The sequence below is a fragment of the Copidosoma floridanum genome, unplaced genomic scaffold (assembly GCF_036245765.1).
Source record: "Copidosoma floridanum isolate Cflo_tuat_1 unplaced genomic scaffold, Cflo_Japanese_pri ptg000019l, whole genome shotgun sequence".
In the NCBI taxonomy this organism is placed as follows: domain Eukaryota; kingdom Metazoa; phylum Arthropoda; class Insecta; order Hymenoptera; family Encyrtidae; genus Copidosoma; species Copidosoma floridanum.
Window position 1 is genome coordinate 15,889,225 of NW_028321896.1, and position 26,667 is coordinate 15,915,891.

The following is a 26,667-nucleotide window of genomic DNA, read 5'->3' on the forward strand; positions in this document are numbered from 1 at the left end:
GGAGAAATTATTCTGTTGAATCGGTAAAAGTTTTAAAAAAACACTCGCACGGCAATGAGTTTTTGACACGTTGACTGTGTTGGGCACAATGCGGGATGATTTCTTCCATCGGAACGTTGTGTACTTCAATTAGCTTCTGTAATCTTTTGTGGAGAAACGATTAATTTTTCCATGCAGCCTGGATCGAATGCAGTATGAAAAGATCCCAAATTATGAGAGAAAACAACATCGACGCCCTGCTGAGACTCGCGAACAAAGTAATAATTCGCCAAAAACCGCAAGTGAGGGTATGGTATGAAAAAAAAAAAAAAGTCATTTAACAACCTATCAACATTCATACAGCTCGAAATTCCTCCTCATCTGTTTCGTTTGTTGCACGCAGTCGGCAAATTTTACCGGCAAAGGGTTTGCTCGCGAGACGATAATCAAACGCTAAGTGAAGAAAACGGTGTCGAAACCGGGCAGGAGGGATTCCCGAAGCGCTGCAGCGAAATTGAAACTCCGCCACCGCGAAAGTGCGCAACATAATTTTCATCCTGAGGATGATGAAGAGCGAAAGCCGCTTACATATATATATATACACGCGGCGGATGCTGCTCGAGAGTATAAGTACACAGGTATATATAGACGACTCGCCAGTCGACATTAAAAGACGATGACGCGATCGGTTTTTTTTCCCCCCTAATTTGACTCGCCGCGACATTCTTTTGGAATACGTATAAATAACTTTTATTTATTTATTTTTTTTTTTTTTTCGCAATAAACGACAAATTTTGATTTTTATCGCACGACTAGATGGGAAGCTGGACAAAAAAAAAACGTATTTAAAGATACTTACTATTCGGAATATTTTGTTCATACTCATTTGTCGATGTTACACTAGAGTGAAAACATGACTGAGTCATGGTGTAAAATCATCATCACCTTGTACCTATATGTACACAACGTGATAATTACGAATTGAAGAAAAGAAAAAGACGTACAACTTTGATTGATAGCCTAAAATTAGTATAGTCCTGTCGAGTGTGTACAATGTCACACGTGCCGTGCCTACAAGTATTAAAAAAAAAAAACACTTGCACTTGTACACGAGGACGTAAAGTCTTTTGGGGCCACGGCGTAAAAAGAAATCGACACACTCACGAAATTTCACCGATCAGACAACTTGTCTGCTACCCACAGCTGGCACTGTATATACCTGTACATACACATTAAAAAAAAAAAAAAAAAAAAAATTTACACGAGACAATTACAAGTCTATATTTTTACACCACATCCTGTGGACCAATAATATAGAGGGGTTTTTTTCGCAATGCTCATTGTTAAATCATAAATCGTCACTTGGTCTCGAGACGAAAAAACACAGTAAGACTTGTAGGATTGTTTTTTTGTTTGATCCAATTAATATCTAGTCAACAGATATGCGCTCAACACACAGCAAACATATATCACGGATTTGTGATTGTTTCACAATTGATTTCGTTCGAATGTGTATATTATTTACCGAGTCGATGCACGCGGTGTTGCATAATATCATGAAAAAAGAATCGATTGTCGAGCGATTTGAATAAAATTTCCCCACGTGTTGTCCGATGGTAATTTTCATCCCGAGCGGTGTAACGGATCGGAGTTTCATTAGAAAACCGTATGTCCATCGGGGGAAAACACACTCGCACGCCCGTGATGTCAATGCACATGTGACCGCTCAACGCACCGCAAGCGCTGATGTAAGAACCTATGGGTGTTCCGAAACGGGAGTAATTTAAATATATACTCGTACATCTTTCGGCTGGAAAAAAAAAAAAAAAATAGATTTTTATATAATAATCTACCTTTCACGGCCGACGAGATTTTCATCATCGAATTATTCATAACCACTTGTATGATGTATACGGGCTCGCGTCAATCGATTAACGTATATTATATACCTGTGAACGGGTATATGCGATGAAATAAAATAGGATAGCTTTGCAACTTTATCTAGTGAGCGCGATTTTCCCGCACCAACTTAATAACCGAAGCTCGATGGTGTTGTGTCTATGTTATAATTATACTGGGTAAAGATAAAAAAGAAGAAAAAAAAAAAAAAAAAAAAAAAAAAAGAATTGTGACAAAGCATCAATGAAAGTCGTCGATTAATTTCACGTAACCCACCGTCAGCTGGTTACCCACTTCGCGTTTAACATGTGTATAATAAGTATATACCTACATACCGTAGCAATAATCGCATCGCGTTCAAACGCATACGTATATATATATATATATACCGATGACTTGCAGAGCGGCACACGAAGGAGAAAGGAGCCCCGCTATATATATATACGACGCGAGAGCGCGAAACGAAACGATCCCGGAAAAAGCTGCAGCCGATGAAAGTGCAGCCGTCTAGGTATACACACGTAAGTATACATGTATACGTATATAGGCCTAATGAATCACGTTTTGGATTATTATGCAAGCGGTGACTATAGGTATACCTACGTATAGAGCCGTTCTAACGATAGATGGGGGGTAACTGTCTTTTTATTGTAGCAGGTATACCTGTATATACATTTTTGCGGCCCCCCCCCACCTCCACCCCCGTTACGTAACTGACGTAACATCTTCGCGAGTGTAATACTTACCCATTGCAGCCGTAATAGCTGGGTATTACACGTACACATAATATATATATATGCGCGTAGGTGTATATATATATATTTGTATGGTGTACATAAATAAGGATCAGATTGGCTTTCCCGATTAACCTGGAAACCTTCTTTTGCGCCTTATAATACATAATACGTGGGTGTGTGCACAGGTATACACATAATATACGTGTGTGTTGTTGGCTGTATATAATACATAGGGGCTTGCTTTTTCTTCCATTATTAATGTTAGATAATAGTACGAGGAAGGATGGAAAGAAAAAGAAAAGGGTATATAGATATAATATATAATATCTAGGTATGTGTATACGTATACACGCCCAGTCGGACTTATGCAACTGGTGTATAATATTATGTGTGTTTGATTCGTTTGGCCTGGAATATACGATCATTGTTTTGGGTGGTTATATATACATAAACATAATATGTATCTAGGCTTTCGTTCTGATTTTTCTTTATTTTTTTTTTTTTTTTCATGATGTTAGTGACAAGTCTTTGTCTCAGGTTCGATTGATTGACCGATCTATGATGATGTAGAGATGAGTATTGTACATATATAGGATCGATGGTATTTTGTTGATTTGCTCGTTTGGAGAAAAACAACGATGGAGTTGAAAAGATTCGCATTGGCTTTAGTTTTCAATGGATTTTTTTTTTTTTTTTTTCCCCAATCACGTACATCATCGAAAACAGAATTTTCGATTGTAATGTTGTTATTATTTGGCACCGACAATCTGTGAGACGCACGCACTGCACAGATAAAATAAAAGGGTGGGGAGGAAATACTATATAACGTGTTTGAAACGAAAAACGATGTCTTCAAAAAAGTTCCGCGACATGTGGGTCAGACGCATAAATCCCCCGCGAGTATTAACGGGAAAGGGGACCCAACAAAAAGCGTGAGACCCAACGTCAAATTCTTTCCAAATTTCTGTATTTGCGTATACCATCACGAGGCTGTAATTAATAAGTACATAAACTACCGGTTGTCTGTTAGTGAATTCGCGTGTCTCAGGATTTTTAGCTACGACGATCGCAGGTCTATATGATATACCGATTAGAAACCGATCCCACTTTAATATATATACAGGACCAACTGCTAAAGGTAATTATCATTTATTGTTTGTTCGATGGATGAATTTTTCTACTCGAGGACTGTAATTTGCAAACCCTTCCTTTTACGACATATTTTGCGCACCCGTAGGTCACTCGATATTAATCACCTCACACAACCAACGCGACCACACGCACTCACGCACAAGGTCTCATCAACGACGTTCCGACGAAATAACCCAAAAAAATAATACACATGCAAACGAGGAGATCTACAATGCAATGAAGTATATGTGTACCTATAGCTTTGCGCGACGAGAGCGAATTAAACGTGACAAATGGTTGTTTGCACCTATGTACGCGCGTCGGGTATAGTAATCAAACAGCTATGGCTACAATACCCGCGAATGGCCCAAGGTCTCGACTATATTACGCGCCGATCTTCAAAGTTTTAAGGAAAGCCTTTATAGTATATAATATGTATATACATTTGTCGCGTGAATAGTTCATATCGGGTCAGTGCTCACCTTCGCATTACTTTATTCAAGACTCATCGAGGGGGTCAAGAGCGCGCGGGGGATCGATGTGCCCTAAATCCCGGGGGACGCAAGCTCGATCGAACTTTTGCCAATGTGACACGCTACGTGGAACTTTTGTATACGCCAGTGCTCGGTGTGTTAAAATAGAAAAAAAAAAAAACAAGTGCGTTTTTTGCAGTCAGGAAAAAATGTGATCGTTTGATGCAACTCGAGTGTGGATCGGTTGGAAAATAAAGAAACGAAGGTCTCAGTTACGGAAAAGAATGCCGGGTGTCTATATAACCAACCGGTCCATCTCTCTCTACTTCCCGTAAAAAAAAAAAAAAAAAACCAGTATTCATGCCCACACCTAAAGAGAGAGAGAGAGTATGGCACATCGGTATACACGCCGATCGCGCTCCTCTCGATCTTTCATCGCCGAAAACTCTCCCACCGGCACATCATCGGAACGAGGAGTGGAGGGGCCGATTTTTAAATACTATTTTCACCGGTCACACGTATACATATACACACACTCAAAGAAGGAGCCCCTCTCTTAACGTACATACAAACGAAAGGAGGAGGAGGAGGAGGGCCCCGCCATGGACGAGAAGAGAGAGAAGGCGCGGGGCACACGCACACACGGAGAGCGCGAGGGTCCCTCACTTCTCCAGCGACTTTGGCGTAATAAACCGGCCGAGGAGTCGCACCAGTTGCTCACGCGACGCCCAACGATTCGTTGGCACATATTCGACCCAAGTACCGCGCACCCAAAGGTACACATACGATCGTTGTGTGGTCAAAATACATCCCACCGAGGATGGAGGATACAGGAGCGTTTTGATCCGAGGACCGTCACGCGCGCTTATATACATAGACCAAAGTGCGGGTGTTAGCGCGAGGGTTTTGCCAGTGATGATGGTACGCTAAAATCCCGGGAGCTGCGGCCCAAAGGTACAAACGACCGGAAATGCCGGAGGGAGCGAAAGTGACCGCGAGCCGCCCCATCGGCCCTAGCGTCGTACCACCGTGGCGGTGGTGAACGCCTGAGGGAGCATATAATATACACAGTTTACCGGCAGCGCTCGAAAGTTGGACCGGTTGTCCTTCGGTGACGGAAATCAAAGTACTATATACCCTTCTCCTCAAAAGAGAGAGAGAGAGAGAGAGAAACGGCTAAAAACAAAGGAAAAAAATGAGTTCCCTGGTGGTCCTCCTTCTCCTCGTTGTCTGTCCGGTGGGGCGAGTATGGTGCGACAGCAGGGCGCTGGTGCGGTCCATCGTCCCGACCCTGGACTCGAGCGATCCGGCTGCCAAGGACGACAGCGCGGCACCTGCCGGATACAATGCCGCCAACTGGACCACGATGGCCGAGGCTCTGGATGTGTTCAGCGCGAGGAATTTGGTTGGCAATTGGCTCGGGGCTGACAAACGGGGTATCGGCGCACAATGCCACAGGGACGTCTCGAGGTACATCGAAGGACTCGCCAGGAGGGAGCTCTGGGCGCTCAAGAGTGAGTGTTTTTTTTGTTTCTTCCTTCTTTGTCCTGCGCTTGGGTGGTGGCTGTGAATATGTATAGGGAACGGGAGGCGATTTCGCGCGCGCGTTTGGGATGCTTGCGGATCTACAATTTTGTTCGGAGAAAGTTTTTTTTTCTTTTTTTTTTTTTTTTTTTTTTTTTTTTTTTTTTTTAACTGTCCCCGAAGAAAGCCCGAGATAAAGTGTCCTTTGGTGCATAATTTGCTGTGATTACGTGATTTCCGTTGAAACGAGAATAGTTTAAGAATATACATGTAGCAAGTTTCACCTCGAATTTCACGACGTCGGAGCATTAAATCGTCTTCGGTCGGGCTGAACGAGGACTTTCGTCCTCCTTTTTTTTCAACTTTTTAGTGCGAAAGTCAAAAGCTGAAAACAGGATGGTAATGATAATGCAAATTGTGATTCGTAAAAGGACACGTATGCATAAAAACTATACGGATAGGGTTCATTGAATTTTTTTATTTATTTTTTTTTTTTTTCATCGTTTAAAAAACAATTCTTTTTAGCATATACACACAAAACACAAAAAACGTACCGCAAGGATAATACCTTGCAACGAGGCGAAGATGAGAGAGAGAGAGAGAAAGTGCCGCGCGGGTAGTTGCACCGTATAATAACGAGCACCTGCCTCCTCGGCGTCGTCGAAAAAGTGCTCTCTTCCTCCCCTCCCCGCCCACAAAATTCACCTGACTCGCGAATAAAAAAAAAAAAAAAAAAAAGCGTGATACTCATACGGTGTCTTTTGGTGGTTTCCGTTGTACATATACACATCAGACACGATTACACATGACGAACCGGCTTGTTTCGCGCGCCAATAAATCATCGCGCGTTGTACAATGCGCCAAAATGACGAGCCGTCAAACCGGAACGTTATACTTACCGCGGGTTCTCCAGTTGTTTATTGGGTCAAAGGACTCTTTTCGCAAGACGATTATAATACATATATATATATATACCATGCAGCCCAATTCAAGTAACCCAACAACCCAATCCCATCTGTTTTTTTTTTTTTTTGGCGCTTCGAGCGTAATTACAATGTATATACAATATCGCGTACTTGCTCGATAAATCGCAATTATTTTCCCAGATGCCCAACGCAAACTAATTACCGAGACACTTTTACCATGTGCGGTGTATACTTGAACAATTTCTTTGGTCGAAGCGATGGGATGTCCGTGTCACACGGTGGGATGGTATAAAAGGGCTACTGCCAAATAAAAACTACTATTACTATTGTATAGTGGCTTGTAAAAGATCTAGCCGAGTATCGAAAGTCGAGGCGAAGCGCCCGCGTCCGACTATCGGCCGACCGGTACCACTGAAAAATTATACAACGGGGAAAACCGCGCGTGCAGTTTCGAGCCGCGCGCGTCAAACGGCCACTGAAATTTTACGTAAAAGGCCGGCACGCGCGTAATACCTGCTCTTTCGATTACTATACCGATTTCCAAAGAGAGCCACTCATTACCGCATATCCTCGGATCCTCGGGTAATCGAGGAAAAATCGGAGGGTTGTTGTTTTTGCGGCGTATACTTAGTATAGCGATTTCTTTGGCTACGCCTATGTGTTTTAATGACGTAAACAGGAGAACAAAAAATCGGTGCAAAAAAATATCCATAATTTTCATTGGCTCGACGATGGTTTTTGTTTGGCTGTAGCCATGATTTTCCCTCGAGTAGAGCAGAGCCTTGCTTAAGATTGCGACGCTAAATAAACCGGTAAGCGGTGAATTAAAAGGCCTATAGTCGTATATAATTACACGTAAAGGAGGATAGCTCCTATATGGTAATCGGTACAAATACGCTGTTCTATAAATGTAACGACACCTGTGATACTCGTGTGCTTGTAAATGTGTTTTTTATTTACCATATTTGTAGGCTCGAAAAAATTTAGTGCAGACTTTTAAATACTTGAAAAGCAACGGTATAGGCACTCACACTTGAAAAACAAACGCAATTATAATACGTATAAATTATCATAAAATCCATTATCCCCGACTGCGCGACAGAGCAAGGCTTTCCAAACAATATCGACCTCTGAAAGATCGGTATGCGCGAGTATCTCTCCACATGCACATTGTTTGCCGATGGAAGATATAATCATACTTACACACGCGTGTACGGCTCATTACACTTTCGTCGAGTTTCACTTTTTTTTTTTAAGCGCACACGCGAAGCGCTTTGCAAAACTGTACCGTTACACTTGAACTACAAACTTGTCGTTAAAGAAGACCGGTATGTTATGCGATCTCTTTCTCTCTCTTTGTCTCTTGGTTCACGCTGAAATGCAGTACTTAAAAAAAAATGTTATTATTGTTTTTTTTTGTTGCGCAAAGGAAAAATGTTCATTTTGTGACAAACGTTACGGCAAATCGAGGTACAAATGAAACCATTGTAGTTTAATAGCCAAGTTTTGTTGTCACACGAAGTCGTAATGGATATACAGTAACCGGACGACCTTATTTATTTCCCGGATCCTTTTATCGATGAAGAAACATCCCAACGGTATAATAGACAAGCTACATACTGTACGGGGCGTTAAAAGCTTTCGAGAAATCAACGTGAATTTTCGTTAAACGTACCTGTGTATAAAAAAAAAAAAAAAATCTCTACCGCGCAACTTTCATTGGGTTTTTTAAAATATATACACACGCAGGTAACAATGAGGCGAGAGAGTTACGGCACCACTTGCCGGGGAACACAAAATTTACAACCACGACGATCGACGTTGCACAAGTTCCCTACCCCCCAACCGTTGTTATCTAACTTTTAAAAAATGGAGCAAAGGCATTTGTTTGAATATTCAAGAGATTTTTTTTTTCTATGAGATTGAAAAGGTAGTTTATCGATTATGGATTGTTCGGTGTTGCTTGACAGTATACATTTCACTTTTCCCGAAAGATCGGAAGAAGAGTAGAGAAAAAGTTACGACCTTGGGGGGGATTCCCCTATATTTCTGTCATCCAAAGCATATTCACGATGATCTCGTCATTTTGTGCTTTTACATTATACACTGCAATCATCGGAAGAAATAATAATATTTGCTCACTCGAACAAAGGATCTTTTTTATTTGTATAAAATGTGTCGTATCAGTTAATTGATATAAAATCCATCGTAAACGACGACGATAAAACAGCCAACTTTCGTTGTTATTTTCGAATGGCTTATATTATATGCGCCACGGCAGTGGGATGTGATTATTATTCTTATCGACGAAATTTATCACGTCTAGACTTTGAGCTGTTTTCCATACATACCGATTTATGGATTTACCGATACACCCAAGATGACGGCATTTATTTATTTATTTTTTTCGTCCAGCTCTTAACAATAAAATCCATCGAACGATCCGAGGGCATGGTATAAGCACTATTGGGTACACAAAGCGGCGCACCCATCTGGTCATCGAGGGGGAGGAGGAGGGTCCTTGACACGAATTTCCCGTACATACTATTAAAATGTTGGCGGATACAAAGGAAAAAAAAAAAAAAAATGCCTTGTGTGCACATCAGAGAAGATGCGCTCTTCGACCCACGTATACAGGCAACACACACACACACGATGGACTTGTTTTATTATACACACCCAATACTCTCTGTAAACAACAACAACAACAACAACAACGCGAGCCACAATCCTCGCGCAGTTAATTTTTTATCTTTTCGATTAATCTCGTTATCGTTGCGGTATAGAGAATCACTATTACACACTTACACGAGAGCTGAAGGATTTTTTTTTCCTTTGATGATTCGCGAAATTAATCAACCTTATTACTTAACGCCGTTGCCATTAAAAAGAAAAACATTGATTTTTCACATCCACAGAGTATAAGTACTTTGTTTGGAGGGGGAAAAAAAAAATACAATGAAACTTGCCATTTGTGCAAAGCTAAAGTGCACAATCAGCGAAATAATAGCACCAAACTATCAAGTTGGAAGGCTGTATTTGGAAAAAAAAAAAAAAAAAAAAAAAAAATTAACAACCAAAGCAAAGAAAGTGCACCGTTTGCGATACTCGATGAAAGAAGAGACCAAAAGAACAATATAATACCCAAAGAGTAATTAGCTTTAATCACAAATATATATATATACATGCACGAGCAATTACGTTAGACACCTCTTTCCTCCTCCTCCTCCTTCTTGCCATCTCTATACTTTTCAATTTTCGTCCACGCAGCTATACGTTAGTATACACTGCAGACTGTGCACTTTCTCCGCTCCGTTACCTGCACACACCAACTTAACTCGCTAATTGATCGTCTCGCAAGCTCCATTATACTCCTTTCGTCTCCCGCTGCAGCACTTACACCTATAGCAGCACCGAGTACATTTATATTATAGACTCATACGTAAGGTTTTGGTGCAATGTGCTCCGAATTGACCGTTAATTATATAAAATATTATGTGTTATGTCTAGCGCTATAGCTTACAACGCGTATTGCGTAATCTTTCATACACCCATCACCTATTACGAATATAATGCGAATAAGTACCGGAGAAATGGGGGAGCCGGTGGTATAGGTGAGCGTTTTGTTGCGTGTTAAATAACACCTTTTTTTTTTTTTTTTTGAGCAAAATTTTTTTTTTTTTTTTTTTTGTTTCCTCAAGTCGTCGAGCCAAGTGCACTCGGGTGTATATTACGTTGCAGTGAGATAATCTCGCCTACGGGCAACACGCGCGAGAGAGAAAAGGAAAAATGTTGTAATTGTCTTTGCCTCCGTAGGGACATCGGTGCAAGTATTACATGTATACAGGTATGTGTGTTTGTGAGCGGTGGTGCAGCCGGGACATTCCGTGTACCTGCACTTGGAGGCTCTTTGCGTGACGCGTCGTCTTTTTCTTTGATTGCATTTTCCACTCGAGCGCGCCTCTTTCTCGGGGCGTCGCAGGTACACTTGTACACGAAGGTATAGGCAAAAACCTTCTTTTTTTTTTCTCTTCCATTCTCCTCCTTCTCGAATGCCATTTAGACACGCGAATGCACTTTCAGCGGAGTTTGCGCTTGGCAAACGAACGAGTTTCGCAAAACAAAAAAAAAAAAGCGTGCACATCCATATACACTCGGTGCGGGATGAAGATTATTGTGCGCGGAAGGGATGACACAGGGGTATATATATAGGGACGTAAAAGGCGCCAAATTTTATGAGTCTTTGTACGGTCCACCGTTAAAGAGGATGTTGGATAATATACATACGTATATAGGCTTGAACTGTGCAGGGAAATATCTCGGAGGGAAAAGAAACGAAATTCCTGTCTTGCGTAAGCCGAGAGGCTGACATCAACGCTGGATCGAACAAAAGTGCAGTTGGAGCAAAAACCGGTATAATTTGGACTTGAAATTTTCTCATTTGCTTCTATATATGGGAACATTGTCAATAATACACTTTCCACACGCTCGTTCCTCAAGCTGTATCATATATTGATACGGATATTTACTGCACAAGTAAATAATTACTTTCAATTGATTGCTAAGTCATAAAAACGACTCTAGCCTCGCGATTGATGAAGCAAATACCATTCTCCTCGGTAATGACGAACAAAAATCGAATGTACCTGCCTTCATCGCACGATCACGTAAATTCCCAACTAATCGTTTGTAAACTGTGTATACCGTAGAGAAAAATCATACACGACTTTGCTATAACGTATAATAGTCACGCACCCACAATTATACGTCTCACGTCGCTCACCCACGTCACGAAGAGTGTATATTATATATACGTGCATCTAAATCGAGCGATCGGTAACTCCACAGCCGATCGCACAATGGCGCATGTACAATAATTCCAGATATTACATGTCGTATGTTTAGATAAGTATGCGTATACTACTTTCGAATCGCGCGCTCTCCACTGGAGTGACGGCTTTCTTTGCGCTGGATGGAAATCCCATTGCGACAACAATGCAAAATACACGCTCGCGCGCACCCTATTGTACATAAGTACATATTATAGACACCTCGTAGAAAGTGAATCGGCACATACATTATATTTATCCAATCGCGTTCTTCGTCATGGAAAAGTGTTACTTTTTTTTTTTTTTTTTTTTTTTTTTTCTTCTTTCTTGTGCATAGGCACATGTATATACAAGCCCCAAAATGTGCGAGCCTGCGAACAATGAACGTGTACGCATGAAATTTAGCATTGCAAACACGTGTCGGATGACACGTTAGATATGAGAAACGACGTTTCGCTGAAACTTTCTCCTCGCGCGCGGCAAGATGATAATGTCGTTAAGTTAATAAGCGAGGAGAGAGAGAGAGAGGCTGTATATCGATGCTGTTTCTTCTTCTTCTTCGGTTTCTCTGAATATATATATACATATACCTTACTTGGTGAATAAATGATTTTGCGAGTTGTTATGTCATGCTTTTACGCTCCTTGTGCCTATACGGTGCTTGTGGCATACACAGGTATACTGTTGTTACACGGTGCGGGTGTAATCGAAAAACTCTTTTAAACGTGTGATGCGTCAAATTGTTTTTCGATCCACAGCTGTGCTTTTTGATCCTCATTTTAATGTCGATTTACTTGCCGCAAATCAAGGAAATTATTGCAATCTACGGATGAGAGCCTCTTGTTATATTTGATGGACGACAAAAATCTACAAGGTATCCAAAGTGTATTTTTCAAACACGAAATGGATTTAATTGAAGTCCATATCGATTTCAACTCGAAAAAAAAAAACTTTGATGAAGAAAATTTTTTAATTTGGTATCTCTACTTTTTTTTTAATTATTATAATTTAAAATTATTGTACGAAAAACGATATAGTCGTTCCACGAACTTTGATAAGTATCACTTAGAATACTCTCACCAGATCCAGTAAACTCGCAAATTAATACTCGTATTGTTAGGCCAATCGTGAGAATAACTAATTGTCTATTCAGACTCACAGTCAGAGGTACAATGATAAATGTGTGTACCAAACATACACCATAAGAACCGTATTAATAGGGAAAGTCCCTGTAATATTTTGTTCTGTGGTATACTCTCTAGCTCGACAATGGCACATAAATGGGCTCTTTTCTACGTGGCTAAATAAGATGCGCGAAACCAGAGTTTCTCCGTAGAACAAAAAAAAAAGGCACACAACCAGCCATAGCTGGTGGAATGTATACATCTTTTAGATTTTTATGGCGACACTGGAGGTGTACAAACGAGATTGGCCATTATTGAACGAATGACGTAGTTTATCGGACTGTTTATCTATTTTTTTTTTTCCATTTCAATTTGCATCTCTTCCAGGCTGATCCCAAGAAATGCAGGACAATCGATTAATTTTAATAAACATACACACGCGCGTAGAACTATACGTCGAGTATCTTCATTGTTTATCGTAAAAAAAAAAAAAAAACTTATTTCTTAATGGAAAAAAAAAAAAAAAATTAATGTCATCGTGCCGCGCAGCGATGTGAATAAATCTCTCGATAAATGACATGTGCTAGTAGCAATCATCGCCATTTCCACCCATACAACTGATGACAACACGAGTACTCACTTCCAACAATTTTTCCCGTCTTGCCGGTATCATCATTAAATTTAGGATTTCGCTGTGAAGTCGTAATTCGCTGAGAAAAAAAAAAAAAAAAAAAAAGAAAGAACCAGTTTCGCGCACAAAAATAAGGTCACAGCACCGGCAGCCACTCTTTTCTCTATTAGTGTAATTCCGAAGCAGATTTACGTCTAACAATCTCAAGCACGTCGGTGCAGCATGAACAAAAAAACAAAAAAAAAGCTGTAATTTAGCGCACAGCCATAGCTCTCGTGAATCGATTATTACAACTATTAAGTATTCGGCGTACAAGAATGAACACGAGATCGTAACGCGAGCACTAAACTTTGCAATTTTACAATGGTAAAAGGGCGCGCAACGTATGACCGAGCGGAGGGGTTTTTCTGTTTCAACTGTGCAACAGCGAAATTACCAACGACTAATACGTAAAAGCAGCGTCTTTATTGCCGCCTCTTATGAGGGTACAAGTTTTTTTTTTTTTGTTTATGCTCATAAAAAAGCCCCAAGGACGCGAGAGAAGTATTTTTTGTTGCAATTATAGTATCAGGAGCAGATTATTTGTGGGTACTTTGGTGATGAACCATCATCGTTACGATTACCCATACGTCGTTTTGTTCTCGAAAAGGGTCATTTCGTACCCTTCATGTACATATTTGCAGTTTGAATGAATGCCGAGAAGGAATGATTATGGAACGAGGGGAAAAAGTAATCAAGGCACTCAAAGAGCAAAATTAATTGGCACTAGGAAAACGGTCATTTTTATAACGCGTTTATGCCTCCGAAAAAAAAAAAATTTAAATAAAATCGCCAATTTTTTTCTCATATAATTAATTGAAAAGTTGACACGACCATCATAACCAGTAGTTAGATACTTGTGGACGCATTCATATGATTATAAACGCATCTTTTTATCGATGCAATCCATAAAATGCATATGCTCCTACAACACATAACGTATGGTACAGCATCGTTTTACCCACTGACGCCGACCCCTGAAAATGCAAATTCAATGACCATACCATACCATTCATAGCACACTGTAAATTGTTGACGATAAAAAAAAAGGTCACCTAACGATGAAAATTCTATAGATTCCAAAGCATTTACATTTCACTATGTATAACTCAAAGGCTCCGGATAAATCACGTACACCCACCTCAGAGTACAACAAACAGCTGTTAAAGCATCAACTAGCGTTTATGGAGCCCACCCGCACCGTTGTTCGTATACATATGTATATCCGGTTCGATAGCTTATTCGAACTAATCGAGCTGGGTATAGCTGTACATCCAGCAACTCCGAGCCATTTGGGCTCGTTCGGGCGCAGCTTTCTTTACTTTTCCGAGTGACGCTTGACTATTATTTTTGAGTCAGCCGAGCGTCAAAAGAAAGGGGGATACAAAAAAAAAAAAAAAAAGGCAAACAAGCGGCCATGCGTGTCGAAACGAGTGAAAATTACGGGAACGCAGCGGTCCAACGCTTGTTTGATCTCTAAATTACATAAAACAAGAATTTCGCTCGCCAAGGCCCGGGACTTTCGAAAGAAACGCCAAAAGAGGAAGAGGAAGAAAAAGACATTGACCCTCTCTTCCCCCGGGATTTTTCTCGCGAATAAAACGACCCGAAGGTATACATACATACTCCCGACTAAGGACGGCGGGCCGTTGCGATACGCCCAAGGCCGGCTGCGTTTCAAAACGACTTTCCACGCACGAGCACTTCTCCCGCCTTTGGCTGTCAAGGTCGATCGATTTGCCAACGACGACGAGGCCGTCGCTTCTGTTTATTTATTTATTTTCTATAAAACGCAAGGCAATCGGTATCGTTGCACGCGCGTGTATTTTTTTAAAGCCACGGCGTATCCGGCTTGCGACGTTTTCACCCTCGAGTACATACGGACGCGACCCCCCCCGAGGAATTACAACATTCATTTTCTCTCTCTCTCAATATTTTGCAACCTAACGAGGTTGGTACACGTGCATACATCGACCAGAGTGAATACTATGTGTCCTTCCCCCCCACATCCGACGTATACCAAATATCACAATTTTGACGCGTTTGCCGTTGTCTCAGTCAATTGGCGTACACAGAAACATAAAAGTAAAAGAAAAAGAAACACTTTGATCGTCAAGGAGGACTGCAAGTCAGCTTGGCCCGAATCAATGACTCAAAACGGCTTAATCGTGCTAAACGAAAGGGAACGCCGGAGAGAGAGACCGGCGGGCCTTTCTCTTTTCAAATCACTTTTTCCCCGGCGTGCCTCGACATCGGACGACTGATATAATAGCCGATTCGACAGGCGTACTTGTACCTCATCGGCGAAATCGGCCGAAAATTCAACCTCGTAAAACCAAGCTATGCATGTACACATATATACACACATCGTGGCGCGATGCGATCGTGCTTGTAAAAAAGAAAGTGGAAGCGTCGTACACCTGCCCGGCACATACGATATGATGTACTGGAGTTAGTTTCTTTTCTTTTTTTTTTTATTATTATTTAAGGTTAACAAACCGTTAACAATAGCACCCCATAAATGTATACATATATATACGTGCAGCATATTACAAGCCTAACGATATCTATCGAGTTCGAATTTTATTGAAAAATCGTTATTGCAACGCCAATTAATTATCAGGCGTACGTACGGGTGTAGGTATAGTTTTATTACTCTTCAATAAGTATCAAGTGAAAATAAAATAGATACCTTCATCTGCTCCATAATGGATGGGACGTATGAAATTCCTCAAAATCGGCGCTTCGGTCAAAGAAATCGCCACCTCAAAATTGCCTTTGAGAAAGTGCCAACTCGGATTCAGATTGAACGTGAGTTATTAGCGCTTTCTTTGACCGAAGCGCCGATATGCATCGCAAAAAAAAAGAAAAAAAAAAAACAAAAAAACAGTACCTCCCAGTTATAGTCCCAGTAACACCGAAACGCGCAGTCGTTGTATAGTACTTGGAGAAAAGAAAAGTGTATACATTTTTATACAGTTGCACAACGTCGTAACGTTGCGGCATGAGCCAACCTAAGTATACGGTTGTAAATTTTCAAACGTCATACCGTAATTATCATGCCGCGTCCATCCATCCGGATCGTCAGCTCTGATTGTATATGTGTATATACATCTACTATTGGCCCATCCGTTTATTATACCATGTGCCCATTATGTGGTGCACACGGATTCTCACTTTTTGCCAACTGCTGATCGCGACGCGCGATACATTCGTGATGCGTTACTGCAAATTGTGTTTTATCTATTTTTTTTTTTCACATGTATTATGTCGCGAATACAGAGTAAACTTGAATAATCGGTTTAACGAGTGCTTTATTGTGGAAAAAATGAAAGTGAGTATATATATATCAGGTATAATGCCGATCAAGGGGCACGAGTGGCTATTCTACAAAGAGATTATTACATTCAAAAAACGTAATTTTACTATTAACGATCGTAAAAGTAGTTTTATCGAAATAAAAAAAAAAAAATCTGATCACCTATTACAATCACGAGTTTAATTAATAAAAACAATCTTTTGTATATACATCATTCCCCGAAATAAAAGTGTAACGATTGACATTTACATCCCTCGAACCGATGATATATATTTAGGATATTAATAGACTCTTTCAAACTCTACAATAGCAAGCACACTCGAGTCATTGCGGTATAGGTGTAGATCCCTGAACTTCGATCGGTATATATATATATATCGTGCGTCCAATTACAAATGATATGCGTACATGTATAATGTATACACACATGAACGGGTAAGTGAAAAACCTCGGCAGTGAACCCAAGTATACCTACATATATTATATATATATGCCTACGGATCGAGATAAACCGGTGCACGTACGTATATCGAAGCTGTGGTTATCGATTATTTTTGTTGATATATAGTATATTCAGTTATCACAGCACGCGCCGATGTAATAATATGCTTTGACATTATGATACAATCGTCAACGAAGACAATTAATTTATTACTCTGTAACGAAATTGGGATATTTCATGAAAAAATCGGTTACGTCCGACAGGTATATATATATATATTAACTCGTATTTTGTCTCTTTAATGAATGAGCAAACGAATACCTAATAAAATTAGTCACAATAACAAAAAATAAAAAAATACTATCGACATGGAACTTTAGTTTAATAAAGCACAGCTGATGATGTATATTTCAACTTTTTGGGCTCAAAGGACCGATCCCCCAAGGGATTCGGGCCCGAAAATTCTCCTCAGCGTCACTCAAATCGCGACAAAAAAGCGAAGAGTCGCACTCTCGCACGTCTTATTTGACCTTTCACTCGGTACATAATCCCAAATGAGCGGGAGCTAATATGTACCTTTCGCATACTTATTTCCGCGTGTCTCCGACGAAAAAATAGAGCCTTATCGAATTGGTCCGAATCTCAAGTGTATGTACTTGGAGGACGCTGCCACTAACAAGCCTCTAGCGAAGCATTAACCCGTCCCTCTGCATCTAATATTTTTGATACTGTTCAATGGGTTGAACCGTATGTGTCAAGAACTCTTGTTTTTAGACTTTGGCATCATTAGTTAATGAATTGTGAATGACTTTATTGAATAGAAAGTGTTTTTTTTTTCCCGAATACCTAAAGTACATTGTTTTTATTTACTCGTCACTACTCACAATAAAACACCGAAAACAAGTTTTTTTCCCCCACCAGCTAAAGAGCATGATAAATTTTTTTCTTTCAACTTGCAGTAAAGGATATTTTTGCTAGGGGGCAAACAATTTCCAGGCAAAAATAAACAAAATGTTTTTAGCACAAACAAAGCATTACATTTTTAGCAAAAACTGTTATTAAAAAAAAAAAAAAAAAAAAATAGTTTCCCTTACCCAAATCTACTCTCGTTTTCTATATCGCACGCACATGATGGAAAATCAGCGTGGACGACGGGAATTACATAAATCTAAAGTGTAAGAAGTTGCGCAACGCCCATTACTACTATTATAGGTATACGGGGTTACGGTGGAATTATATTATATACGTGTGTGGAACCCCCCCGGCCAAAGTAATAAGTATATAGTAACAGCACGCAGTCCGTGTGTCTAGCGCGGCCTTTCTTGTACTCTTTCTCGTGTGCAACACTGACGAATCTAGAGCACCGCATGCGATGGGCCATCGCTTCCGTGTTCGCTTTGCACTGCGGGGTATTGTGTGCAAATGGCCACTTTTATTGCCAACGCAATTTTCTTCGGAAAAAAGGGGCTTCGATGGAGAGAAAAAAAAAAAAAAGTGCCCGTGAGTTGCGCGCGTGTTTTTTTATTAGATAATAATCGCGAGAGTAGAAAGTCTTTGAATGATGGGTCGTCCAAGGCTTGCAGATTTAGATGACCAGAGGGTAAACGAAAAAAAAAAAAAAAGACTATTATACAAGACACGCTTGATTGATTGAATAACTTGCGCGATCGTGACATAATCGGATGTATATTGTATGGATGAAAAAAAATGTACGTATAAATGTCCCACTTGTATGTAAATAAGCGTTTATGTACCACCGGAGTATATGGCGATATTTTAATTGCGGTGATTTTTCAGTGCCATACAAACAATTGCAGTACACGGGAGAACATTGGTACACATATGGGTATCCGAGGCGTATCAAGTGCCGTAATTTTATTACATAAAGTACGTAACGTAGTCACACGGTAATACCTACAAACCGAATTCACAAAGTATACACGCGTGTAATGATTATGTAGACGCGGTTTGGCGCGGCGACTTGTTTCTCAAAACGTCGTTTACATGCGGATCGTATTTGAGAAAATTTATGGCCTGCGTTAATCATCGGTGCCTTTTTTGCGTTATTTTCGTCGCCTCGAAAAGTAGTATATAAATATGTTACCTATACAAGAAGGATTCAATGAAAAATCCATAAGTCAATCTATTAAGATGTGGGTAAAAGTTTTAACCCAATATACTCGTGTATATAATATGTGCCGTTTGTATTTACCGTTTCGTACACTATTACTTAAAAAAAAACATAAAATAAATTCCTAACGGTATTATATTGGGTGGTAAAAATTAATACTCAGACGTATAATGTATCCTTACGTAAAGTAAAATTCTTGTATTGTCAAGATCCGAGAATGTCCGCGATACGCAATAATGGCAAATATCAAACACTCCCTCCTCGTCTTTGGTCGTTACGTGAACGCGCCTATAGGTACTTGTAGGTGTACGCGTTGCATCTGTACATCTTCCTCTCTAAGCGCAAATAGCGCAACAACGGGAGAAAACAAGAATTTTGGACACGCGAAGAAAAAAAAAAAAAAAAAGAGAATTTGTGCCCGACATACAAGTGTGGGTTTGGTCGGTGTATTGAAAAAAAAATTAGCGCGACGACGAAGGGTATACACGAGGAGTCGGAAGAAGGAAAGTCCACAAAAAGGTTGCGCAAGTTGATGACTCGTTTCTTTTCGTATTTTACTAAAATGCATGGCACACGTGTTGCGCCTATCAAATAGATCTGTTTGGAATCTTGGGAGCAAGTCCTGGAGATGATACTTTTGATGGACCATTTGGTACGAAGAACGTGTATGTTTTTTTATTTATTACCTTCCGCAATGAAGTTGGAGGCCATCCTCGTGAAATAGGCACCGTAAAAGTCAATTCAGAGATGTTTCAAGAGATTATCTATCAAAGGGGCAATTACGCGTTGTCAAAAGGTTTGGTCAAACACTTTTGTCACAGACCGAACGAAAGAAATTTCATCGACGCGCGTTGAACTGCACCTATAAATGTGTGCATATATTCGCGAACACACACTCGCGATCTCTGGTACGTCTGCACATATGTTATTCAAACTGTGCCAAGGTCGAGTTACCGTTTTTTTTTTTGATGCCATTTGTAAGAGATAATAACTCTAATGTGTGTGTCTATATCAAATGACAAAAAAAAAAAAAAAAAAAAAATCGTTCTACGACACCAAATCTGTTTCAGAATTGTGAGGAAAAAATTAACATCATGAAACAACGCGAGCAAACAAGTCCCAACTTTCTCAAAGAAAATACCACTTTTCTCCATTAACGGATCATCGCCCCCACCCCCCACTTCCGCTTAGGTGAGTACTGCAGGTATAGGTATACACGCGTGGTTCGATTGGAGCGGAAAAATGAATCGATCGTACGTAAAGATATACAGGATGAGTCGATCAGGCGTGTCGAAGATGAGTGTCGGAAGACAAGGAGAAAGTCGGCGATTACCCCACACGTGCACAATTGCCGACCTACACGTACGCGCGTGGGAAGAATCAGGGACACATCCGTCCGGTGGCTTAATTTCGAGGGCATCGTCGTCAATATGTTGCGGGGGACCGAAGATCGTTTTTGTGAAAGTACCGATATTCCAATAACCCTAGCGCAGTGATGTATGGTAATTCCGATAAATTTTGTAAATTTGTCCATCATATATGCATACGGGTCTCCTCCAAGTGACGATGAAAAAAAAAACAATCCGAACAGCTCGTTCGGGCCATATACATAATACACGGAAAGCGTTTTATTGTCGACTTCCTGTCGTATATCTCAACTCGATTTGCCGTATAATTTCGTCGTTTTGTTTGATGGGCAACGTATTATATGGCAATAACGAGTTTTTTCTTCCCTCCTCCTCCTCCTCCTCCGCCAATCGATAAATCAAGATCAAATGACTGTATATCGCGGCTCTGCAGCAATGTTGTCTTATCAGGTGTGCAGCCATAAAAACATATACATGTATACAGGGCACACGGGTCACGGTCGGTGGTATTATATAGTCTTCTAACGCACGACGGGTATCTAAATATATATATATTAACCGTTACTCAAACGTATAGGTAAACGAGAGAAAAGAGTATAAAGCAAATACACGATTGTGACTTTTTCGGTAGAAACGCGAATCTCGCGACATTCAATGGGTTCGAGGTCGTGAAACAATACGATATACATATATATACAAATCGCTGCACTTATGGATTAACGGCAACGAATAATGTATAACCGGTGGTTGTTCCCTTTTTTTGGCCAAGCACAATACGACAATTAAATGTTTCCCTGTGCAACAGTAAGTATATTATCTAGTTACAAATCGTAAACGCAAAACGAGGCCAATGTAGGTATTATACGTGAATATCTTGAATTGAAACTGCGACCGCGTGAATGTAAATTTTTGTAAACGAATGATTACCCAATTACATAGTGTAGAAGAGTCGAGGTGACGATTGTAAAGGCAATAATTGTATGCCGGTTTCAGTGGACGACGCGACGGGCCGTTACACGAACGGCTTCTACTGGGGCAACTCGTACTTCGTGGGCTCGGCGACGGAGTGCGAGTACATCGGCAAAGGCGTGTCGGGCTTGGGCCAAGCGCCGGACCCGGACCGAGTGAGCGAAGCCGCCGAGTTCAACGCCGAGCCGCACAAGAAGCGCACCACCGATGCCGCCTTCAGCCCCAGCGGGAACTACCGGTCAAGTCTACCCAGCGACGCCGACGACCGGCCGCCCTACCCCCTCGGCTTCTTTGTCATGCGCATCGCTGTCAACGGAAGCGTTTTTCCACTGGTATGACTTTACACGCGAATTTTCATATCTCTGTATGTACATTACGCAGTTTATTGTGCTATTCCAAAATCAATATGATAAATCGCCTGAGACACGTTTGCGTGTTTAATATGTACAAGTGTCATGTGATTGCCGTACGTCAATTTTTTGGATAATGTTACGTTTAGCCGTTGCCGAAACTCTTTCGAGACGCGTGCACGTATAGTCTAGTGTACATTATGGTGCTCTAGAGAGCCACATGGAGTTATAATTACAGAGATCGTGAAATTGCATGGCTCGCCTTTGTACGATCGGAATGAATAGTTATACATAGTTTAGTTTTTACCATTTTTTTTTTTTTTTAGGCATTTGAAATTCCTTACTTTTTTGTTTGAAGCGTAGTGCCAAAAAATGGACATAGGTGTATAAACTGTTTGTTTCCAGGCGAGGACGTTGCACCTGGGCGCCTGTCTGCCGTTCTCGTGCCGCGCGAGCGACGTGGCCGTCATCGCCAAACTCGCGGCCAGTGATCAGGCGTCCAAGTACTCCTTCGTCGAGAAGATCCGCGACCAGCACAGCTACTACGACGTCTACACAGATCCTATTTTTTGGATCCTCTTGTGAGTTGATTGATGTTTTTTTTTCTCTCTCTCTCTCTTCCAGCTCCTTATATACATGGAAGTACGACTATTGGTGCCTTTTTGTTTGTTATTTTTTTTCAAGTATCGTAACTGCGGTTACTTTCTTCTTGCTGATCGTCGGGACGAGCTACGATTTTTACCTGAGACGGAAGATCAGGCGCAGACAAAAGGTGACCTACGACCTCGAGAAGCACTTGAAACTCGAACAGCTCACAAATGGCACTGCCAAGATCCACAATGGTAAGGTCGTGTGTTATCGCATCAATGGGTTATTGTTCACCGTGTTTTATAAGAAAAACCATCTCTCTTTCTCTCTCTCACACGCATTACAGGAAGCGTATGTTGACTGCGTTACCGATTTTTGCCGGTTTTTTTTCTAGATCCGCTTGTTTGAGTACCGTAGTGATGTATACTGGATTCCTTTTCTCTAGGAAAGTACAACAAAAGTACTTATTTGTAATATCATCATTATTTATAATCAGTGAACACTAGCAGTATGGAGAAAGCGAAAAAAGTTTTTTTTACATATTGAAGCTTTTAAAATTGATAACGTAGTTTATGGACGCTTCTTTGAGCAATAAAAAAAATGGCTTCGTTCACGCATCGCAAATACGTATCATACAAAGCAATGCCTCGGTTACTCGATTATCGCAAACCTATATGCGTGCAATACATGTGTAAGAACACAAGCAACCATTCGACAACTACAGAGGGATGAAAAGGAGTTTATTTTTCCAATAAAACAAAAAAAGGTCTTGTGGCTCCAACTGCTCATGAAATATGTCGAATTTTCTGCATCGTTTGCGTGGCTTTATCCTTGCGTGTAAATACAACTTACGCCTATATTAGCATGCTATTATTTTTTACCTGCTCATCGGATTAAAAGTAGGTACACTTGCTGCCAGCAACTGCAACCCACGTGTATTAAAGTATACAGCAACAATTGCCTATACCTACAGCCATACTGCAACGCTTGGCGCGCACGATAAGTCTCTCCCAATATACTTCAAAACTACACGTTTCTTAGCAAAACTTTGTGTAAATACAATCGTAGCAATACTATTTAACTGTGGACTAACAAGCCAATGGAGAAAAAAAAAAAAAAAAAAAAAAAGATGCGACAACGTGCAAGAGTATAACAACTCACTCGGTGACTTGACGCTCTCGGTTTTTTCTTTTCATCCGCGCGTGATTGCGACCGTACAGCTCCTCAAGGTATAAGGGTCTACATTCCTGTTCCAGCGGCCGAGCCCGTCATCGTCCCTCCCGCGGTACCCGTCAACAACAACAACGACCACGAGGGCAGTCTACGCTCCAACACGCCGGATCTGCAAAAATTAAGTAAATGTAACAACATCCTTAAAAACAAAAACAAAAAACAAACAGAAAATAAGCTCTTCTCTTGTGATACCGATACTTTGGTGGCAATTGCACAGAGTAGTGAGTTGAAAAAAGGCACTACCTCAAGGATGAGAGGATGGATTTGTTTCGTCCTTTATTTTCTTTAAAGTACTTTGTAACTCAATACAAGCTTACCTTGATTGTACGAGTCAAAGATGAGAGCTGTAAGTAAAATATATATGACAGAAAACTCACTTTAGCGGGTTAGTGCCTTTTTCCATCACGAAAAAATCGTACATCCGCGTCACAATCTTTCGATGATAAGAAAAGAAAGAAAAAAAAAAAAAAAAAAAATATCCCACCCGCGACAGACGCATGGCAGGAGTTGCTGTTGTCCTTCTCGGTGAGAGCGAACCTGGCGGTGATCTGCGACCGGGACGTGGGTCGCGACACCATAAGCACGGTCCACGGCTTGCGAGCCATATCCATGGGCTGGGTGATCCTCGGGCACACGTGCATCATCGTGTTCAAGTACGCGGACAACATGGAGTACCGGAAAGCCGTGGAGAAGAAGTTTCTCTTCCAAACGATCCAGAACGGCGCGTTCAGCGTCGACACCTTCTTCTTCATGGGCGGCCTCCTCGTCAGTTTCCTCTACTTCCGGACCAACGCCAAGGGCGACCTCAACCGGCTGACTCAGGGCACCCGCGGCTTCGTCGAGGGCTTCCTCAAGTTCCTCGGCTTCTTGGCCTACAGGTTCTGCCGGCTCACCGCGCCGTACATGTACGTCCTCGGGATCACGGCCGTCACGTCGCAGTACTTCCACTCGAACTCGGTCTTCGAGCCCCCCACCAATGACCACGAGAACTGCCGGAAGTACTGGTGGAGGAACCTCCTCTACATCAACACCCTCTTTCCAGCCGATCAGATGGTTAGTCGCATGTCACACACACGATTTATCATCAACTGATGCGTGAAACGTTTCTCAAGGAATATTTTTCTTTTTCCTTTCTGTTTTTACTTATGCTCACTATCATAGTATCAGTCGTCATTATTTCAGTATTTTTATAAGTAAAGAGATCGGTATATCTTTTTCGCGGCCAAATGATATGCTTTCGTGTTGAATTATCCTCGATTCCGGCGCATTTGTAACAAAAATAACTGTTTTACCAAAAAAGCCAAGTTTCGCTGAAAAAAAAAAAAAGGGGGAGAACCCAATTTCTCGATGGTTGTACAAATAATGAGTCTCATTTGTTGTACATGTAATTGCAGTGCATGCTGTGGAGCTGGTACGTGGCCGACGACACGCAATTCTACATAGTTGGGGCGGTGATACTGATCGTGGCGACGAATCACTTTAGAATAGCGTCGGCTTCGATGGTGGTGCTGATGCTGAGCGCCTGGCTGACCACCGGATACATAGCCCTCGTCAACAACCACATGCCCAACACCGACGATCCGCTCGCGCTTTTCGACAAGATTTACGACAAGCCCTGGACGAGGCTCGGGCCTTACCTCATCGGCATGTCCGTCGGCTACTTTCTCTTCAAGACTGATCGAAAAATCGTCATGTCCAAGGTGACGTTTTTCATGTAATCATGATGTCCTTTCGCTATTTACCCAAGTGTATTATGCATGACCGATTTTTTTTTTTCCTCTGTAAAAAATAACGAACGGTGTGTTATATTATACGTTACGTTGTCACGCACGCGCTAATTATCAAAATTATTTAGAGAAACGGAAAATTCGTCAATGCACGCAGAGTATCCAAGTGTACCGTAAAAGTATAGCCGTGTGTTATTATACTATGCACCTGTTAATTATCAGCGATTGCGAAAACAACCAAAATACGTACACCGGTGTACCGACCCGGTGATTACATTTAATCTCCATTTATTATGCGTTGCTAAAATAATCTCAAATAGGACGGGATTGCAAAAATGTTTCCACTCATTGGTGCGTTCGTATGTTTCGATCGTTTCTCAGGCGACTGTCTTCTTGGGCTGGCTCCTGTCGACGGCTTGCGTGTTGAGTCTCCTGTTTGGCCTCTACGAGACGGAACTATCACCGGCAGCCGGTGCGGCCTACTCGTCGCTGAGCCACAGTGTATGGGCCCTTAGCTTGGCTTGGATCGTCATTGCCTGCAGTACCGGCTATGGAGGTACTATTTTGCATCGCTTACAAGAGATATATTATATTTCCAAGTTATTTGTAGCTTATTTTACGAATCATAAAATATATACAAGCTGATGAGTCATTGCATTTTCTTAGGCTTCGTCAATTCGATTTTGTCCGCACCCTTGCTCTATCCGTTCAGCCGAGTCACGTACTGCGCTTACTTGGTCCACCCCATTATCATTAGGATGACCGCTATGAACATGGACTCGCCGTTTCATCTGGGAAAAGACAGCATGGTGAGTTTATACGTCGATTGATGTTGGACGCTGTGCAAACTTGGGAGCACGTTGTATTTTAAGCGCCATGATTTTTTTTTCTCTTTCTCCAGTTTATCACGTACTTGGGCCAGGTCGTGGCTTCGTACATGTTCTCGTTCGTAATATCCGTCGCCTTCGAAGCTCCCGTCGTCAGTATGCTCAAGATCTTGTCACCGAACAAGAGGAACCGTATCCAATAAGTGTTGTTGATTTTTGATGCGCGTCAAATATGACAAATTTCTTTGTAAAAAATCATTTTTGTTACCTACTATAGTTGAAAAAAAAAAAAAAATAATAAAAAATACCCATCAGTTGTTTTGAAAAACGAAACGTTGACTCTTTCACCAGTGTAGGCGGTGATTACCGTTAACTGCGGATTTTATTTTTTATGCATACTCGTAAGTGTAATGTAATTTATT

The 26,667-nt window shown here is 41.1% G+C and overlaps 1 protein-coding gene across 1 annotated transcript; it reads left to right on the forward strand.

Moving 5' to 3' along the window:
* The first annotated feature begins 5,414 nt into the window (after nt 1–5,414).
* On the forward strand, nt 5,415–26,584 carry LOC106636662 (O-acyltransferase like protein). Its single transcript, XM_014349131.3, has 10 exons — nt 5,415–5,733; nt 21,545–21,852; nt 22,276–22,451; nt 22,555–22,712; nt 23,679–23,813; nt 24,185–24,744; nt 25,086–25,391; nt 25,800–25,974; nt 26,085–26,227; nt 26,320–26,584. The coding sequence occupies exons 1-10, from the start codon at nt 5,415–5,417 to the stop codon at nt 26,446–26,448; spliced, it is 2,409 nt and encodes an 802-aa protein (XP_014204617.2). The 3' UTR covers nt 26,449–26,584.
* Nucleotides 26,585–26,667: the final 83 nt, after the last annotated feature.

What these genes read in the sequence shown, in the direction of transcription:
- LOC106636662 (XM_014349131.3), top strand. Translation starts at nt 5,415, where the DNA reads ATGAGTTCCCTGGTGGTCCTCCTTCTCCTCGTTGTCTGTCCGGTGGGG. An exon ending in GGAGCTCTGGGCGCTCAAGA is followed by an intron (nt 5,734 to 21,544) that starts GTGAGTGTTTTT and finishes TGCCGGTTTCAG; the next exon opens with TGGACGACGCGACGGGCCGT. An exon ending in TCTTTCCAGCCGATCAGATG is followed by an intron (nt 24,745 to 25,085) that starts GTTAGTCGCATG and finishes ATGTAATTGCAG; the next exon opens with TGCATGCTGTGGAGCTGGTA.